The 21,378-nt window shown below is 42.8% G+C and overlaps 1 protein-coding gene across 1 annotated transcript in view; it reads right to left on the minus strand.

Annotated features, from left to right (window-relative positions):
- TTBK1 (tau tubulin kinase 1) overlaps positions 1 to 19,861 on the minus strand; it is a gene marked incomplete at its 5' end in the record, with an annotated part of 85,938 nt that extends 66,077 nt beyond the window's left edge. Inside the window, 3 exons of the mRNA XM_082302400.1 lie at positions 11,882 to 12,029; positions 19,537 to 19,695; positions 19,832 to 19,861. Coding sequence (XP_082158526.1) covers positions 11,882 to 12,029; positions 19,537 to 19,695; positions 19,832 to 19,861 — 337 coding nt within the window. The remainder of the gene's footprint in view (positions 1 to 11,881; positions 12,030 to 19,536; positions 19,696 to 19,831) is intronic.
- Positions 19,862 to 21,378: the final 1,517 nt, after the last annotated feature.

Consider the following 21,378-nt stretch of genomic DNA (forward strand, 5'->3'; position numbering starts at 1 on the left):
ATATTGAAGAGCACAGGGCCAAGGATGGAGCCCTGAGGAAGCCCACTGGTGACAGGTCCCCAGTTTGATGTCCCCCCATTCACTGCAGACCTCTGTGCCCCACCCATGAGCCAGCTGCTCACCCATCACAGGATGTATTTATCCAGCTGAGGAACAGACATTTTGTCCAGAGGATACTATGAGAGACAGTATCAAAAGCTTTACTGAAACCCAAAAACATTACACCAACTATCTTCCCTTGATCAACTGGACAGGTTACCCTGTCATAAAGGAAATCAGGTTTGATAGGCAGGACTTGCCTCTCATGAAGCCATGCTGGCTGTGACCAATGATTGAGCTGTCTCTCAGGTGTTTTTCAATACCTCCCAGAATCATCTCCTCCATAACTTGACCAGGCACTGAAGTGAGACTGACAGGCCTGTAGTTATTGGGGTCCTCCTTCTTTCCCTTCTTGAAAATCAGGACAATGTTCACCAGCTTCCAGTCAGCTGGGACCTCTCTGGATTCCCAAGACTATTCAAAAATCATTGAGAGAGGTTTTGCAATGACATCAGCCAGCTCTTTGAGGATTCTTAGATGAATCCGATTAGGCCCCATAGATCTGTAGGGATCCAGCTGGAGCAGCAGATCCTGCACAACTTCAGGGTCAACTGGGAATTGATCATTCTCATAGTTGTGGTCCTCCAAGCTCAGGGCACTGAGACCCACTTGGTCCATCAGCCATGTTGAAGACAGAGGCAAAGAATGCATTAAGCACCTCTGCTTTGTCCACATCCTGTTTGTGAGGTGACTATCCCCATCCTGTAATGGGCTGATGTTATTTTTACACGGCCTACTGCCATTAATATATTTGAAAAAGCTATTTTTCATTGTCCCCCACAATTCTGGCCAGCTTCAACTCCAGCTGAGCTTTGGCTGCATGAATTTTCTCCCTACAGTGGCAAGCAGCATCTCTGTATTTTTCCCATGTCACCTGACCGTGCTCCCACTGGGCACACGCTCTTCCTTGCTCCTGTTTCTTACATACCAGGCGCACGGCCTGTGTGTGCCTACAGATACTGGGTGCCGCTGGTTGACAAGCTCATTGCAAAATCAGTGCTGATTTTGACAGAGAGGTTTTAGGCTTTCTGAGGAAACCTCTTGAGATACTGTGTGGATATAGAACACGTCCTGGTGTGGGTATTACCAAGAAGGAACCACCAGGAAGCCTCAGCTGTCCCACCCACCTTCCTGCCACATGCCCCAATAGGGATGGCTGTGCTGCTTGCCAATGTGAAGGGACCCTCAGAGCCAGAGTTGTCGCTACAAAGTCAACACATCTGGATAACCTCAGAAAGAACCAGTTCAGTTTCTTTAGGAGCTCATGATACTCCTGTGCTTCAGCAAACTGGCCACCTACACAGGTTGCAAGCCCACACTCATCCCAGCCATGATTCACAGATTTGCACAGACACACTGTAGTCCCACTTTGCTTTGTTCGCCTTTCAGAGCACCAGGGGATGGATATTGAGGCAAAAGCCAAAAAGCAGTGACTGTTTCTAGTGACAATGAGAGCTATTGTGTGGTAAAAAGGGTAAATTACTCATTTTTTGTACTTGCTTTTATTGTTTTAAATAATTGCAAAGCACGGACACCATGTGCTTTTTGTTGCTGCAAAACTACAGACAAGAACATTAAAATCCAACTCTCTGACAGGGAGAACCTGCCCACCTAAATCACTAATTTCAGTGAAACAGGAGGGGCAGTGTCTAATGATATGACTTAAGACACAACCTTGCTAATTTCTTACTGTCTCTTCTGATTTTGAGTGTATTTCTGAGATCTTTCTTTTTTTTAAAATCAGTTTCCCCCATAACACTATTGTTTTCTGGAGTGCAAAATTTTACAGAAAAAAAAGCATTTTAGTTTTTATTATTTTTGAGAATTGTTTGCCTGTTTAGGATGACAGTGTGTTTCTGCTTATTATAATATTTGAAAATAATGAATTGACTGACAGTTCTTGATGACCTGCATCCCCAAACTGACTTGACTTTATACTGAATCCTCCTTTTCGGCTTAAAATGGGCTCAGACCTGACCTGTTGGTCTTGGGAATTTAGGCTCTCCCTGGAACAGCTCTGCCATGCACTGTTTTGCAACACAAGCAACACCAGGAAAACAGAAGAAAGGGGGAGAGGGAAAACTGTGCCCATTTCTGCATGAAACAAAAAGAATATAACAGAGTGTAGAGAAAGCAGGCCACAGTTAGACGTGGTCCATGTACAGCCAGCCAGTCATACAGGTGGGATAAATGCCTGCAGCATCAAACCCTCTGGGTCCTAGAGGCTTTCACTCCTTTGCCATCTAAAGGAGGCACCAGATTACAACTGTTTGCTCTCTTGGAACAGTTCATGCCATGCTGAAGTAGCAGATGGAGGCTGACAGTCAGGTGTGACTTTGGGATTCCTGCAGCTCAGTCCTGAGGCTGATCAGAATTATAAAGCACACAAGAACAATTGTATTAATAACCTCCTGTGCAGACAGGATGATGGAACTGTCATACTTCCCTTAAAGGCAGCAGGAAATAGCCCTCTCTTCTCATACATGCTCTCCTCAAGCATGGAGATCATAGCACAGAGAGCAGAAAAGCATATTTTAAACCAGAAAAGAAAGAAGAGGGGAGTAGGAAAATGTTTTTTTTTTTCAAGGTATATTTAGTATGGGAAGCCTCAGAACCATTTTACTGCACTGCCAGATGACACTTGCTCCTGTACTAGACTGCTCTGCTCAACAGCTGCCCAGATATTTCAGAGGGTCACAAGTTATACCATAGAAAATATTCTCTGTATCTGTATTTGTTTGTTACTAAAATAAAGGAAAGAACAGGGTAATAGATTTTAAAGAGTTTTGGCCTGTTAATTAACTAGCATTGGAGGAACACATCAGCCCAATGTTCATAAGCACTCACTTGAGGAAAGTTTCAGAGTATTTTATTTTGTTCACAAGCTTTTAGTTAAGGCAAAATTTTAATGTTCAGCCATAGAAAAACATTCTTTCTACTGTGGTCTTTTAACTACAATGAATATAATAATGTCCCATAATACAGGGTAAGAAATATTTCAGTCACTGAAATGGTCTTCATCATCCTTGTTCTGAAGAAACTTAAAAATTACAGTCAATAATTATGTTCTCATGTATAAAAACCCCTTCCACCCTTAGAGAGATATTCATCACCTTCTAGAGATATGATTAAAGTCCCCATTTGAATACTTCAAAACTTTCATTACATGAAAAGCTTTCATTACACAGCCCCTAAAAGAACCTAAATTATGATCCTTTTTTGAGTCTATTTTTTTCATATGGATCAATTTCCAACTGGTGGACACCAATATTCATTCCAATCTTCTACTCATTTAAGTTCTTAAACATTCCTAATGTATTTTCAATGCAGCAATGAAACGAATCAAATCTACACTAAGAAGGAAATATGTGAGATTATTGTTGCAACTTGAAGTTGGTTGTTTTGTAACAGATTCCATATTTCCTGTGTTTTCACCAGAAAACCATTAACCACTCTTCTTCACAAAGAAGTTAAAAAATTTATTTTTTAAATTTTATGCTAAAATTCTGTGATTCATCTCCATAGAGTAGCTGTCTCATTCCTATCAGTTCACCCAAAACACTGAAGTAACTTCTATTGCATGAATTATCATAGATCTCACAGCAATTGTTACTCTTATTACTGTTACTTTACCAATTGTTGCATTTTCTCCTGCACAAGACCAACACTGACACAACATCTCGAGTTCAGCACTGACCACCAGGATGGTGGCAGGGAAAGGAGAATGTAACACTAACAAAAAGAGCCAGACAATGGGGTTTGTTCAGCCTTTAGGAAGGCAATAGAAGGGACACTATCTGCTGGTCAGAGCTACCTAACACAAGAGTGCCAAGAAGACAGAGCCTGATGTTTCTCAGAGGTTTCAGCTCGGCTGGAGTTCATTTTACTCCTAATAGCTGGTACAGTGCTGTGTATTGTATTTAGGATGAGAATAATGTTGGTAACAAAGGGATGTTTTGGCTGTTGCTTAGTAATGCCCACCCTAAGTCCAGTTTTCAGTATTCCCCTGCTCTGCCAGTGAGGAGCTGCACAAGAAGCCAGGAGGGAGCTGTGAGAGACAGCAAAGATTGATGTCTCAAGACATTTTGGGGTGCATGTGTGTGGGGAAAGGGAAGGTTGGGTCTTGCCCTGGCAGTGCACCCCTAGAGCCAGTATGCCAGCCTGGCAGAGCTGCCAGTCATTGTCACACTGGAGAAAATGCCCCACACCCCACCCCTGGAGCCCCTAACCAAGCTCCTGAGTGGCCAAATGACCAGAAGTCCCACCTGGGGGAAGGGCCCAGAAAGGCCAAGGGGTATTTAAGGCTGAACATGAGATAAGCACACGTCTTGACCCTAACTCCTCTCGGAGTTTCTATCAGCTGAACATCACTGGAACCCAGGAGTTGGTAGCTCCATGGGTCCTTTTCTATCTCTTTTCTGTCCTCCTTCTTCTTCTAATTCCCTCTTTTTGGTTAACTTAAAATCAAACTGGCTTAGAGTTTGTGAAGTTGAGTGGGCTAAGTCAATGCTTTGAGAAGTGTTTTGTGTTGATTGAATGCTGCTCTAAACCTTCTGCCAAAGTCCTCTGATCTCTAAAGCTGCCAGTAAAATCTATTTTGTTGTTTTGACCTCTTGAGAAGATCTTGTCTGTGTTTCTCCCATGTGTCTGACTCAAAAGTGCATGAACAACCCAGAGAGTTCTCTGGGGTCTTGCAGGGGCACAGCTGGAACAGCTGACCTGAATGGGCCAAAGGGATACACCATGGAATATCACGCCTGGTATAAAAACTGGGGCAGGTTGGCCAGGAGCCACGGATGGCTGCTTGGGAATGTGGTGGGCATTGCTCAGAGGGTGGTGCATCACTTGCACTTTTTGGGCTTTATTTCTCCCTTTCATTTGTTATCTCCCTTTTCATTACTACTATTGTTGTTCTTATTTCAATTAATGAACTGCTCTCATCTCACCCCATGGGTTTTACATTTTTTTCACTCCTCCCCACTCCGTAGGGGCAGGGGTGCTGAGTGAGCAGCTGTGTGGTACTTAGTGCCAGCTGGGGTTAACCCATGACAGAGGTACACAGAGAGGCACTGGGCATGAGCTGCAACGTGGGAAGTTCCTATTAGGTGTGATTTCTTCTTCCCCCACGAGGATGGTGAAGCCCTGGAACAGCGGCCCAGAGAGGCTGTAGGATCTCCATCTCTGGAGGTTATTCAAGATTTCACTGACAAAAGCCCAGAGCAACCAGATCTATTTCTTTTCTGCTTGGAGCATGAGGCTGTACTAGAGACCTCCAGAGGTCCTCCCTGCCAGCCTAAATTTTCTTCTGGATTTGTGTCACACTGACTTGGAAAAGCCCAAGTGCTTAGGTCACTAAGCACAACACAACTTGCTCAAGCACTTGGCACTGCTGGAGTCTCTATGATATGCCCAGCTGTTCACATGTAGCTGTACAATTGCTCTCACTGGTGTTTGGAAAGCTGCAGTTGTTTGTCAATGCTCTACAGTACAATGTACATTTTGGAGCTATCCTCTTCTTTATTTGCCTGTCAGTATCTGGTTTATCAGCTTATCACAGATTCTGTATTGTGGGGATATTGAATTCACTTCTGTACAAATATTGTAAAGAAATGGAGGATTCATCAGGACTAGAAAATGAAATGAGAGTTATTTTCATCATCTTCTAACTGTACTTGGAAATGCTGCCTTTAGCTTGGCAGAGCTGGCTCACATGGGCTTCTTTCCTCTGCAGGTACCAGGTTTCACCTCTGGCTAGACAAACCAGCTGACTTCAGGGACTTGTCAACTCAGCTGGACAAAGGAATTTTGGACATGAAAGAAAACAAATTCTGTGCTGGAAGTAAGGCTTAAATAACTACACTACTCAATAGTCATCAGCTAGGATTTAACCAACTGGGTTAAGCTTGCTACTGCTTCTGTAATAAATCAATGAACTACTGGACACAACACCCCAAAGGCTTGTCACTGTCCCCTAATCAAACAGTAAAAGATAAAACTGACTGAGCTTGCAGGGCATAATTTCCTCTAGTTGTTTCCCAAGACTAACAACTTTAAGATGAATAAGTGATAATAGATCCCACACAGGTCAAAGCACAGTAAGTCTTAAAAAAAGTGTGGTTTAAATCCTTTTTCAGCCATCCCATGACCTTCCCCCACCGAACAGCACCACAGCACAGAAAACAAGAGTCCCAAATGCCAGTTCATTCAAACACTCTTACACATGGAAGAATGCAGTGCTGAATAGAGAGGCTCAAGTTACAGCAAGTCTGTGAATCTGCCACCCTGTGATGGCCTAAAAGCCTGCCAAGGGTAATGTACTCTGCTTTCTAGTCTTTGCAGATAGCTTGCTTACATCAACCTAGCAAAATACTGTAGAAACACAAACTGTGTCCACAAAAGTAACAGAAACTGAATCACAGAGAGTTAAGGCACCACTTTAACACAAAAACCTCACAAATGCAGTAACAACAAAAACTAGGACTGGTGAGTAAGAAAAACAAGGTCCCTTTCCTTCCATTATTTTGCTAGGAAACTCTTATCTGTCCAACCCCTGGCAATAAAGAGGGAACAAGCAGCACAGACTTGCTTTACTATTTGCTGTAACAAAATCAGGTACTCAAGAAACTACACTGCCTGTGACCAGGCTGCATCTTGCACAACTACTCAATATGCAGAAGATCTCTGCACTGCAGAATAAAATTAATCAGAGTCCTACACAATGAAACTGGTTACACTGAGAAGAAGGCATTTACAAAGAAAACACCACACTGAAGAGAGCTTAGGAATACCTGGCAGCCGAGTGAGATCAAAAGCAAATACTTAGGGCCTTGTAGCCTCACACCAGGGCAACATTGCCACTGCAGATGAACAGAAAACAGTGCTCAGCACCAGAATAATCTGGCCATTTAAAATTACGATCTGCTAGGGTGCTCCAAAGAGAATCCCATCACAGGAGACAATGTTGTGGCCATATCCATATTTTATAGAGCCTATGAACCAGAAGGCATACAAAGTGCACTCCTTGTGAGAGATCCTTTCGCAGTGCCCTGGTCTCACAAGACCCCAGGGTGCTCCCAGAGACACCTACCAAGAAGTGGGTAAGGACAGGAAGGATACTTTTGAATTCAAAGCATCTGCTTCTGAGCCTCACACAGCCCCGCTGAGCGTTAAGAGAGAACACCATTCCTGGTTTGCCACCTAAGATAGTTTCTATACCCCTTTCTGCAGCAGCCCACTGAATTTCATCACAGATACTGGTTTACAGTTTCTGCAATTAAGGTTGCTGTTAGAAAGGCAGACTGACAGACAGCCCAAGCCAAGCACCTCAAAAGCTATGCCAGAGCTGTTCTCACAGAGATGTGGCATTTTGATTAACCTCAAAGATCTCATAGACAGGAAACTGAGTCCAGACAGTACTAATGATCCTTTGCCACCTGAATATTGCTCCACAGCAAATTCAGGGTTGGGGAAAAAATCACAGACAGAATAAGCAGGTTGCTGTCCGTTGGTATTTCAAAGGGTTAGAAAAGCATTGAAGAGATGGAAAAACATCTGCTCATCCAGACATGACAGTACTCTTCCTTCCATATGTTCAATGATAGGAAGCCATCCTATTTTTTCTCCTCCTGATTAAAAAAACCAGGAGCCTCAGAGTCCTGGTTTATAAAAGCAATGAGGTTTTAAAGAAAGCCCCCATATTGCCTTAAATCATTACAACTACCACGTGTCAGTGTTCCAAGAGTGGCTCTGGGTCATGTAAGGTTTTCTGAGCAAACAGACCATGAAGTTCTATTTCAGGTGCACACCAAGTAATCCCCAAATCCTAAAGCAGAGTGAAAACTAACAAATGGACCCTCGGACAAGAGGGCAGATTAAAAAACCCAAAGCAAACTAATCCAAAGCAAAATGGCCTGAATCCATGAAGTTTATAATGTAAAACCCCCAATCCATATCTGCTGGAGATGTATAGGCCTGAACAGCTGCTGCTACCCACTGATCTGCAGGTACTGTACTGCTCACTAATGGAGACATTGCTTAAGAGGCTGAGACACAGAAAACCCAACCAAAGCCTTTCTTGCTCTCTGGATATGCAAGTTACTGATTCACTTAGCCACAGAGATCTTACTTCCATTTACTTTTTAATGCACATGACCCAAAGGCTTGTCTACACAGCAAAACACTGGCAAGTACAACTACACCAGCAACCTCCTCTGATGGAAACAATCTGCAGGAAGTGTTTTGCCAGTGCAGCTTAGACTTGGTTTCAAAATCCTTGCCTGCAAAGTAGAAAATTCCAATAGGTTAAAATTGTGTGCAAATGGTACAATCACACACATCTTGCTTAAAGATAGTTTTACAGTAGTGACTAAGGTAATAAAATGAGGGCTTGGCACTAAAATAGAATTCTGACAGAGAAGCTGTATTCATGCACAAGTTCACTGTGCAGATGTGCCCAAACTATCCCTGAAACAGTTTCTGAATTTGTTATTGGTAAGATTTTCAGCCCTAGTAGTGTAATTCTCTACTAGCTTCTCTAGGAGCAACAAGACAATGTAAGCCAAATAGTGCTTCACAAGGATTAAAATAAAAAGCTATCTTGTGATGCTCTGATTAGAACTGGCCAGAAAGAGTAGCACCAGACATAATGTCTTGAGCCCTGCAAGTTCAGCCTGAACAAGGAAATATTCTACAGCAACTTTGTGAGACCAAAAGGTTTTGATTTTGACTAACACAGTCCACGGAAGGCGAGAAAAAGACAAAAATGTTGCTAAAAACTTTTTGGGCAAAGATGCAACAACAGGACAATGGAGAGCTCCAACTCATCACCTGCTTGAGCAAGAAACTCCATAAGCTGACTTCTCAATTGTGTTTTGCCCAAAGCATAAAAGGGCACCATTGCTGGTGTTTCACAGACCCAAGACAGTTAACAGATTTGGAAGTTTGGTCAGAAGCTGATTTACGATCCCTCCAAGTAACGATGCAAGTTAGAAAGAACTTTCCTTTGGGAAACATATTAATAACTAAACAGATACAGAAAAGGCACTATACAGCTAGAAAAATCAAATCAAGTATGAGCAGAACAGAATGACTCTACAGAGCAGGGGAGAGATACTGAAGTGGTAGTGATCTCACATAGCCAAGCTCAAGTATCTCAGAACCACTTGTATTGGAAGGGACCTCTTGAGACCATCTAGTCCATGCCCCTGTTCAAGCAGAGACAGCTAGAGCATGTTGTCCAGGATCACATCCAGCTGGGTTTTCAGTACATCCACGGACAGAGATACAATAATCTCTCTAGGTAACCTGTTCCAGCACGTGACCACCCTCACAGCAGAAAACTACACGTGGTGTTTATTAGAAAGTACAGAGACTCTATAGAAGAGTCAGTACCTGATTGTTTCTCCAGCTGTTCTGTGTGGATTGCTGGTGCAGGAAGGACATTGTGAGGGACCTACCTGCAGCTATGTTCCCTATGTGGCTATCCCACAAACTGTCCAAGAAAGCCGAACTGTTGGCAACAGCCTGCAGTCCACACCAACCAGGAGCTACTGCACTCTAAGGTCAGGCTGTACCCAAACCAGGTCTGCAGTATGGGCCAATGGCCAACCTTCTCTATCCCAAACTCTGCCAAACTCCAGCAGCTTGCAAGACTCTGTTCACAACCTCTGGAGAGAGCAGCAGCTCATTAGTCCTTTGAGGCTGGTGTGACACCTAAATAGAAAACAATGAAGCTGGACTATTTAAGAGGGACTGCAATTTTCAATTCTACCAGAAAAGTACAGAGGAATTTTAGACAACACTGTTCCCTTGATTTTCATCTGGAAATCCATGAACTGACTGTATCACCTATGGTAATACCACCAACTTACCCCACCCTCCAACTGCTGGAAAAAGACAGTATCTCCCTTTCTGAAATGTTTCTCACCTCTTTGCAACACTCACAGTGAAAACATACACAATACACGATTCCCCATGCTCTCAACCCAATTTCTTAATTTAACTTTATCATTTATTTCAGTAAAGCATTTGGGGATTAACCTTCAAACAAAAAAAGCTAAATTCCTCACAGAACAGCTTGATTTGTAAAAACATGGCTGAAGTAATGTGTCATTCTTACATGCAAGATAGCTGATGCACAGCCAATTCTGATTCTTCTGTCTTTTCTGTCCCTTCCCTGAATATTTACTAGCTGCTTTGCCAAGGGGCTTTTCCTAGTTCCACACACCACCAGTCCCTCTCCCCAGTTACCAGCATCATGCTATGCACAAATGTGGGTGTTTTTTCAAGCATTTGGTATTCTCAACAATCTTCCAGAAATAAACACATGTATCAGTCAACACCTTGTACGTTTTCTGATGCTAGTCCTGGTTTGGTGATTTCAGGTCATGCTTTTCAAGCACTCCCTGCCCTGGATGCAGCACCTATTGGCACTGGCCAGCATGACAGCACTGGCCAGCATGACAGCACTGTCTTTTGGTACTCTAAAATCTGTCATTCCACACAGTCATAACCTCACTCAATTCAGAGTAGTTTCAAATGCGACAACAAAATCAAAAAAATCTCATTCACAGCCTTGCTTGCCCTCACTGCAGTGTTTTCAGACCTCAGACACCTGTTCTGCTGTCCTCTCGGAGTTTGTGTATCCAGGCCTTACACAGATCAACAAGAGTCCCTATAATGACCTGGGCTGATTTCTCCTTTACAGAGCTCAGCTGCATTTATTACAACCCAGAGTATTCAAAAGAGGCCTTATCAGTCCTCCTCTTGGGAGAGCAGAAATGTGGAAAACAATTTGACCTTCAAAAATAATTCACTGGCTTTTACCTAGAGGCGATCTGTCACAAACATCGTGTAGCTCATTTCACAAGGCTTGCAACAGTCTCACCCTCAAATACAATCATCTCTCTGGAGATTTTGTACAAAGGCAAAGGTATAGACACAAACATAGGGCCACAACACTATCTCTCAAGCATGAGCCCTAGTGATAAAGATATTACTCACTGCTTCAGCAGAAGGCATTTCCTCAGCCCAAGAAGGAATCCTGCAGAAAGGAACATCCCTTCAAATGTGTATTATACTACAAAACAGAAACTATACCTGGCAATAGCTAGCTTTGCCTTAACAAGGAAATCCATGCACAATGCCCTTCAGCCAACAGCAGTTCTCAATTCCTCGAAGGCAGATTTGGAAATTCCTTGCTTACATCCCTCCACAGCAATCTGTTTGGTAGAAGCCCCCGTCCTTCAGCCAGGAACAGCTGCAGCAAGACACCTCCCTTGCACACTAATTAAGAACAGGCACATCACTTCACACCTTGCCTTCAGGACAGTGAGGTACATGAAAAATTATCTAATAGTCACTTTCCCTATACTTCCTATTATCCACTTTTTGCACTCCTCTACTAGACAACCATTTTACTTGGAGCCTCTGTCATGCTTACAGTGCTCCAGGTCCTCTGGGAGGCAACCTCATTTCTTAGCCAGATGCTGCTTCCTCTATTCCTTATTTTCTAATCAGTATCACTAGATTGCACAGACCAGTGTACCAATAGTTCAGTATAAGTCTCCCCACTGTCCTTATACCCTGGCAGACAAAACAGTCCCTGTTGCTGGACCTCACTTGAATTGCAGAACATAACAACTTTCTCAGCTGGATGACTTAACATGACATCACATATAGATGGAAGTTGAAGAGAAAACTATAAAAACCACTTGCAACTTTGGATTCTGATTGTTAACATGCACAGTGACTTGAATCACTTCCAAAGGGCTTTTTACCTTACCTTGCAGCTTTTTCAGGACAGCCACTTCCATCTTGAGAACTTGCTTGGGCTGCTGAGCTGATTCTACCTTCAAGGCCACATTCTCACGGGTCAGCAAATCCATCGCCTCATAGATCTCCCCAAAGCCACCTCCACCAATCTTCTTCAGCTGGAAAAGTACAAAGTGGTTTGGTACAACGTACACAAGAGGAAATATCAAGCTGCCTCTCAAAAAGCCAGCTCCTCGACTGTGTAGGGAGAACAAACTCAGCTCCCAATCTGTGCTGTGCCTGAATCCTTCATTGCACAGCCTGGCAAAAGTCCAGCTACCCACTTGACTGTGCTATGTATAAATTCTTTGCTGTTACAACAAAGAACAAGCCTACCAAGCAATGACAGGTGATACTTTTAAAAGCAAATGATAATGCCTATTGACTCCATGATGTTCTTGCCAAAATTCAAGGAAAGACCCTTCAAGGAGATAGCAGAACCACTGTCCAGACCATGGCAGGTGCAAACTGTCATTCCCTCCTAACAAATACATCTCTGCAGTAAAACATAACCATGGTAGTTGAAACTAACCTTTCAAGAAGTAAGTTAAATGAAGTTTGCATCACATTCAAAGGATTTTAAAAACAGAACAAAACATCCACTGGAATCTTTTACAAGATGCTTTACCTGCTCTGGTGGTAAAGTTACTTCAGTGTCACATGTCAAAGAATTGCATTACCTCAAAACTGGTGTACAAGCCACCAGTACAGCTTCATTTGCTCTCAGTCTCTTCTTCTTTTTAGTTTGAAACTCAACCAAATTATGCTTTTTGTGTCTCTAAGCAAAATTAAAGACTGTTTCACAATAGGATTCCACCACTTCAGTTGACATAAACTCAAAGCTAGAGATGTCTAAATTTCATCATATTTGATATGTACCTTCTAGAGATAGATTGTCCGCCTGCCTGCTCTAGAGGAGCCACCCATTCAGGGGGCAAGTCAGGATCCTGTGCCTTTCCTGGAAGGTGATTCCTTGATCCTCCTCCTGCTGAGACTTGACAGCATATGTGCATATAGTTATATATAATCATGTATAATACAGACTCCTCATGTGTTGCAAGTGTAAATGTCTATGCAAGGACAATTATTTTATATTTGTTTCTCTTAGATATATTTAAAGCCTACTGTGCTGCCCAGGAGGAAATTCAGGTTTACAGCAGAGATAGATATGGCCTCCCTTGATTTGCTTAGAACTTGTTCATTGAACCAAGCTGCAGCGCTTCCCTTAAGCATTTTTTGTTCCCTCTCAACAACTGCCCTGGAAGTCCTGAGTGCCGCTTCTTTCCAACAACAGCAGTAACACTTAAAGAGGAAATGAAGTTTTGGTCAGACAGATAGTTAAACATGGATTGTACACAATGTTTAATGAGGTTTAGATGATATTTTAGTGTCTTCTGTACCACCAAAGGCCAGTCCTGTGCATCTGTTCAGTTTGCTGAACAAAGGGCCCTGCCTACCAAGAGCAGGGTTTTTTCCTCCCAAAGGTGACCCACATAATTTGCTCTTCTGGCTCCCAGGTCAAGAAAAACAGGTCCACATGAAGAAGGCAGTTTTTTCCATATTAACAGCCTGACAGCCAGCCTTGTCTCTGAAGCTATTACTTGACAACCCTTTGAAAGTTGTTGTCCAGAGCAACCTCTTGTCATTTTTCCTCATGACCTTCCACAGGGCCAAACAGGCATAATCACATAGTAAACAGCCCAATAACTAGGTCAGCACAGATTATTAATAAGTTATTACTGTGCAGCCCTACTTCCAGTTGGAAATTCACACTTAGCGAGCTGGCTATTAAAAAATCTTTCTTTCAAAACAGTGCTGCATTCAGCATAGCAACAACACATCAGCTAATACCTCAGGATTCATCACACAAGATCATCTGTTGTCTGATACACTCATAAGAAAGGAAAAGGGACAGTAAAAGCTACAGAAGGCAGAAAGGTAAGCTGGGATCTGGAGGGACTTTAAGGAAGATTAAAAAACTCTCAGTTAGAAAATGGGTAAGATAACAAGCAAAAGTCAACAGCAAAAAATACAACACAGCATAGGTGGGATGGAGAAAAAAATATAGGCTACCCAAACATCTCACTGTGTAGATTAATTCAAGAAATAGATCTGGGGAGAAATATTGCTGAGCCAGCACAGACACACACAACGATCCTTTTCCACTTATTTGCCCCAACAAATGCTCTGATGGTCCCACACAGTTGTCAAAATGCAAAGGTACTACAATATAAATGGAACAACACAGTGATATGACTAGGATAGGATCTGTAGGAAGGTCCAGTTGTGCATGATGCACAGTATAGAACACCTTGCTCTAGAGGCTCTCACTGAATTAGTTGGTTGTTCATTTTAGGAGTAAAAAAATGATCAGGAGTCCGGAAAAACTAAGGACAGGCTAGGACTGCTACCTCAGAAAAAGCAAAGGAATGTGCGCATCAGACAAGCAGGTTCAGGAAAAAAAGTACAATACTGGGACTGCACACCTGGCAAAACAGCCAAACTGGAGGACACATAAAAGCCTACAGAGAAACAAATGGGAGATAACACAAGATCAAGATTGGAGCTTCTGCTGAATCAGAAAACTGACTTTATATACACATTCCAGCCAATGGAGTGCTGTCAAAGCTGCCTTTGCTTCCTTGCACCCTTGCTCACACTCTTATGGAAATTATTCTCTGGCATACTTTTCCCGGCACACCAGATGGTACCATCTATTCAACATTACCACTAGCACCGCCATACTTCTTGATTTTTCGGCAACATCCAGAGGCCATCAGCAGCCATTTCCTTTCCTTTGTTCCAGAGCAAGTTGTTGTAAGTCAAGGTCCTGGCTGAGTTCAGGGGCTTATGACACATCCATTGCCTCACTGTCTGAGTGCTCTGTGGGAGTTCACTTTCTAAGGTGAACTCAGCACAGCCTTCTGTTGGACACAAAGGAGAGATGGGCACATACCACCCAAAAACCCCCAAACCAGTAATGAAACTGCAAACACAAATTCAAGAAAGAGAATGAAACATCTAACTAGAATCACCTAAGTGGTAATCATGAGTCGTTAGCCCATGTTAAGCCTCACTGCCCTGGGAATATTCTCTTCTGGTCCTGTTTCCTACCTTCTACCAGCCCACTTACTGTTAAGATTGGGATACAGACTGACAACACCAGCAGGATTCATTCCACCCAGCTGCACGAGCCTCTGTGTCAGCTGGGTGTCCACGCTGTGGAATCAAGTGAACAGTTCATCTGATCAAACAGGGAGGTATCTGGACTTGCACACAGACAATCAGTAGTTACACAGAACACAGATGGCTCCCTTTCAAGTCTCCTTTAAATATTCTGAAATATTTTGGATTTATCCTGAAAAAGAGTCTTGTAGCTCAATCTTTCAAAGCCTACTAAAAAAAACCCCAAAACAACAACAGCAACACACAGCCTTCTCACTAAGCAAAAATCAGTACTTTCAGACACAGTTCAAAAAACCAAGGCAACACACAGCCCCAGTCAAAAATAGGCTTGAATACAAATTTAATCTTTTATTCCAGAAGCATATACGCCACCACTGCTCTAAACAAAATCTGCCTTCCAAGGATATTATATAAAGACTAGACCTTCCCAGGATAACATTCCAGGACCAAGGCAGGAGTGGTTCAGTGTCAGGATTGGTGGCAATACCAAGGAACAGGAATGTGTGCTCTAAATCCAGAGCAAAGGACCAAATGAAAAGCCAACAACCTTTAGCGAACTCAGCCAGGATCAAGGCTGTCATCCACAGGCTTCAAAGGTTTCACATGGTCAAACAGTGACACTGTGGCTGTCTTCTAGGAGCACTTGTATAGCCAAGCCTGCAACTCCTGCAGCCCAACTCAATGGGCTACTTGATCCAGAAATGGCCAGTAGACCTCATCTGACTTAACAGCTGAGGAAGAGTTGACCTACGTTCACCAAACTCTCCAGAGCCCACTCAACTTGCTTAGGAGGACTGGATCTGATCTCAAAGGAAACAAACTCAGGTAAAACAGGCATGAACTGAGAAGCCAATCAAGAACTCAACCAGCCACATTCTGAATCATCTGAAGACCTGTCAAAGCCCACTTAAAGCAACTCAGAGTGAGACCAAAACAGGCCCCAAGTCTGACAAAGAACCTTCCTTATCCCATGTTCCCTCTTGGAATCATAAATGGCCTTTGTGAGCAAGACAAGGTAAAGAATCCATGGAAGTTTTGTGCAGTTTCCAGCAAGGTTTCCAAAATAAACAGGAGAGCTTCAGATCAAGAAGCTCAGAAACCTGAAAGAAAACAAAACATGGATTGCATCTAGCAAAAGAACATACACATGTACTCGAGTCATCACTTGTGTTCAAAGCTCAGTGCAGGAGCTGCCAGCTCTGTCTTGCTAATAAGTGTCAGTTGTGAATCCCCAGTAAAAGGCATTAATGTGAAATAAAGAGACATGTCAATTCAGCTTTGACATCCATACCTAGTTCAAAGCAAGTACAAGTTACGTTTGACTTTGTTCCCTCCCCTGAACAAAGCTGTTCACATCTTTCAGAGCACATGTGCATCAAGACCCTCTGAGGTCTCAGCAGAAGTCATGAGGTTCCAGTTCTAAGTTTCATCTAGTCAAAGCATCAAAAACATCTGCAAGTAAAGAATGATGACTAAAAAGAATACTTCTAAATCTACAAATTTTGATAAAAACCATAAGCACACCCTGTCCATGTCTTTTTTCACAAAGAACAAAAATATTACTGCTGTCAGACAGCCAAACTTTACTGACTTCAAGTGACAGGAAAATGAACTACCAGCAGGCTAACTGCAGAGAACTAGCATCTCCATTTGTCAAAGCTTTGTCAGCCAGCAGAAAGGAGGAAAGGAGGAAAGGAGGAAAGGAATTCAAGGAATACATTACAACAATCTAAAATTAGAAATCGGCTCAATAATGGAAGCATGCCAGCACTAAGAGCTACAAGGTTCAAGCTGATGCCCAGCCAGAGACAGTCAGAGACACTGGGAGGACAAATTACACAAAAGACCTTCTGGCAGTTGCACCCCAGCATCCCATAAATAGGCCACACACCTGCTTGAGCAGGATCCATCACCCACAGCAAAGCTTGGACCATACAGCAGGCATGTTCTGGGTTAGATTCAGTAAGGTCGGTGACAAGAGGAAAAATGCTACTCCTGACATTACAGCTGTATGCTCACTTTAAGGTACAGTCCCCTTCTCCTCTGTCACTTGATCCTACGCTATTTCCTTAGGCCACCAGAAGTATTTTCAGTTTTTCCAGATTACTCCAAGCCCCTCACAGCTCGTGGTTCTGACTAGTCCCACACCAACTTAAAGCAAGGGGAAGGCACAGAAGGCCTGCCTGAAAGGACAGGGTCTGCATTTTGCACTTTTTTTGGGGGGGGAGTGGGGGGGAAATGACTGTTCAATGAAGGCTCACAGTGCACAAGTCAGCTAGCACATGGTCAAATTCCCAGCTCTACTCAGAGCTGCGAAAAAGATTTCTCATTGCTATTTACAGCCTTTAGCAAGGCATTTCTCAGAGCCTTCAAGTGGGGCAATGACCTCACTGGAGTATTTAAGGCTACTGTGAGACATTATGAAACATAAAAGGTTATTCCTCTAGTTAGAGGTAGTTGTTGTTGACAATGCAGCTGCATATTTCTATCTTTTCTAAGGCAGAGTTAGTAGGTAGAGCTTCTAGCAGGCCCCAGTCACAGATTCCTGCAACAATGAAGCATTGAATCCCACACTTAATGCCTCTACGAACTTCAAAATTGGTTTAAAATGTTCCCCTGAGAGCATCACTGAGCATATTTGAGACTTTATTTGGAGTTTTTGGTGCTTTTAAGAGTTCTGCTGTTGCCAAGAACAAAGTTACCTTGTTTAGACTTTGTTACAAAAATACTCCCATCATTTACAGAAGTTTTAGCACTCCTGTCAATGAAGGAGAAACTTCAAGATTGATGAATAGGGAATGGTACAAGCCAAAGTTAGCCAAGGTAAAGGAGAACAGAGAATCCCAGAATCACAGAATTGTTAGGGTTGGAAGAGACCTCTGGAGATCACCTAGCCCAACCCCTCTGCCAAGACAGGGTCACCTAGAGCAGGTGACACAGGAACCCATCCAGGTGGGTCTGGAATGTCTCCAGAGAGGGAGACTCCACTATCTCCCTGGGCAGCCTGTTCCAGGGCTCAGCCATCCTCAATATAAACGAGTTCTTCCTCATGTTAAGGAAGAATGAATATTTGGCAATCATGCACCTGAAACAAAGGCATCAAGGAGAGCATAGAAATTCAGCTTGGCAAAGAACATGCACCAATCTAACCAAATTTTAGGCTCTGGGAGAATTTCCATTTGTGCAAGGAGAGACAGATAAAAGCTGCAAGCATTATTTTCTGAGACACTGGTGAGCACAGGGCACATTTCAAGTCCTATATGTCAGTTAACCTGCCCATGGATCATCTCTCCAAAACAGGTATATGTGCTCCAGTCCAGAGCTGCAGGAGCACAGCAAAGCTTTCCTTCAGCGTGACAGAAAGCTTTGGGAGGGGCAAAGGAGTTGTCTCCATTTTGGTGTCTAATCACAGAGAAAACTGAGCTTCTCCATCTGCTCTCAAGAAGCAAGGAGAATGAAGAACAGTTTGAATTGCTAAAATATAAATAGGCTGTTCAGCAATAGGCCAGACAGAAAAGTGAAGGCTGTGGAGAAAGCTGGAACAAAGTGAAGAGAGACAGGCAATGGGGAGCAACAAGAACAGAGCTCAGCTGAACTGCCTAGGTCAATACAGAGATACAGGCACAAGCCAAGTCTAATGAAAGGATAATGTTTTGTCTGAAGCGGGCCATTGAAAAATAACCTATCCACAGCCTGGAACTGAAGTGAATTCAGAGTCCCAAATTTCTTTAGTCCTCTGCTCTCCACATTCCACTGCAAAACTCACAGGGCCACTGTACCACAGCCAGTCAGCATAAAGAACAACTCAGCACTACTACTGCAAATCACTTATAGTTCAGACTAGTGAGGCTTCTGCTGTGAGTTTAATGATTCAGAGAGTGCTGATAATCCCAGTTAAAAATTGAGGCAATGGCACACATGGGATTTAAATGTTTTTCAGCATTTGAAATGCAAATGCCAGTCCAGCTTGCACAACAGATGAGGTAAGAACTAAAACTCAACATATGATGATATCATTTTAAGTATCCTAATAAATTTACACAGAAGTTGAACCAGCTGGTTAATCATGGACTTTCTGACTCTTGAAGTAGCTGACATTCCAACCTGAAACATTTGGTTTTACCTTATTTTATTGTAGTGCAATTTATTTATAGTCATGTCTGTAGTATTCTTTGCCACAGTAATTTGAAATCTAAGTTTCTTACTAAAAAAATTATTTGAGTGTGCTGCAACATTTCAATACTACCTAAAAATTCTTGGCAGGTTTAGTCTTCTGAAAATATCAGTCTAAAACCCTTCTTTCTGCAGTATCTTGCTAACAGATCAAATCATACCACTCCACTGTTGCTTGCCAGAGGCCAGGATTAAGTAGGGAAGTTGCTGTACTACTGCAGGAGGAGGAGGGAGTCTCTTTGGGCCATTAAAGCCAGAGCTACTCACCACTTTCCAGCGATCTTTGACCACGTAGTTGGTCGGGAGAATGTCGACCTGTTCCCCTCCACCACTCATGTTTGGTTCGTCCTTGATGACTGCTGCTAGGCACTGCATTTGCCAGCCAGAGAGTATTTCAGTAGCTCCCAGTTTAAATGAGCCATTTATCTGGGGGAAAAAAAAGGGGCAGGGGGAATGAATGACAAAATTATTACAGGTCGCAGTATAAGTACATGCTGCATTTCCACAGGTTTTGTTTATGACTAAATCAGAACCACCCTCTTAGGAGAGAAGGCCAACTCACCTTGCGAACACCAGAGCTCACTCCATGCATAACCTGACAGACACAACCGTGCTCCAAGTCAGCAGCACAAACTGAAGGGTGACAATCACCAGCTACACCATGCAGGAGTCCACTGCTCTTGGGCTTGACAGTCAAGAAGGCAAAGAGAACCTAACACCAAAATGTTGCAAGGGCTCTTATTGTTACCAGGCAAAGAAGTCTTGCTTTAGCAGAGCAGCTGCTACCTCGGCAGTTTTTATGGCTTGCACTGGATGACATCCAACACAAATCAGAAAGGTTTGCCAGGTATTGCATTCAATAAGCCTAAAAAGTCTGAATAGGGTAGAAGGCCCATATAGGGCCAGGGTTACAGACACATCACTGTAATGAACAGCCAAGCAGAGAAAATGGGGATGGTTAGAAAAGGCTTCAGCCAGGTATAAATTAGTCATCCTCATACCCTACACGCAGTGCTAAAGATGATCAAATTAAAATACAGAGAGATAAGTTGTGCTTGTGGTGTTCATCTTGCTCCTTTTTCCTGCCTTTATATGGAGCTCCAGATAGCCTATGCTGATATTAATCTTAAGGGGTTTTTGTTATAAATCTTCTACAAGAAGTACTTTCAGAAACACATTAACTCGGCTTTCCTAGAAGAAAATGAATGAGACAGGCCTAATAAAAGATCTTCTTTAGATATTCTACTGGCTTTAGAAGTAGGCCAGATCTTGGCAATCCTATTTTCCTTCCCTCAAAATATGAATATTTTCCTTTCTAAAACTGAGTGTTACTGTAGCACTCTGGTTGCAGACTTAATTAACAACATAAATTCCAAATTTTTTAAAAAGGGTAGAGCTGGTCACTCAACCATCACACTTCTTCAGGTTCAAAAAAAGGAAAAAAGTTACCAGTTAATTATGAGCTCAAGTAGAGAAAAGAACTCATTCCCTAGCAATAAAAGGGCTGAGAGGGAAGGCTAGGAAGTGGCCAGCATGTAGTGTGCACAAGGAAGCAGCAGACAGAAGTATGTCAAAAGTTCAAGACAAAGGATGATCAAACAAAACATGAACAAAAGATCTCAAAGAGATCTTATAAAAATCTTCACAAAAGAAGATTTCACTCCAGATATAGAAGATAATTACATGAAAAAAAAGAGCAGCAGACTAACTCAGCAAGAGGGCTGCTGAGAAATGTTCAATCCAACATCTGCTAAAGGACAATCAAAACGATAGAAGAGAAATAAGAAAAAACTGGGTATTAAAGAGATTCAGAAGAAAGGTGCTGCAAAATGTTCCGAATTCTCACTGAAAGAGTCCTGCATCTGTATGGGGTAGCTGTGCTTTCAATCATCGGGTACTGAAGTAAGAAATCGGGAAGAGAAAATACCTGCTGTGTTTGGCAGCACAACATTTGTGCTGCTTCTTCTAATGAGCAGTGGAATGCCATTCCCAGGCTCCCTCATGCTTACCAGAACACCTGAACTGGCCATCCCTAAGCTATCAGTGGGTACTGAGCACACAACCTCCCTGCACATCACCGCAGGAGGCACAGGACAGAGAATGCCTGCA

The sequence above is a fragment of the Coloeus monedula genome (genome assembly GCF_965178545.1).
Source record: "Coloeus monedula genome assembly, chromosome: 2".
NCBI lineage: Eukaryota > Metazoa > Chordata > Aves > Passeriformes > Corvidae > Coloeus > Coloeus monedula.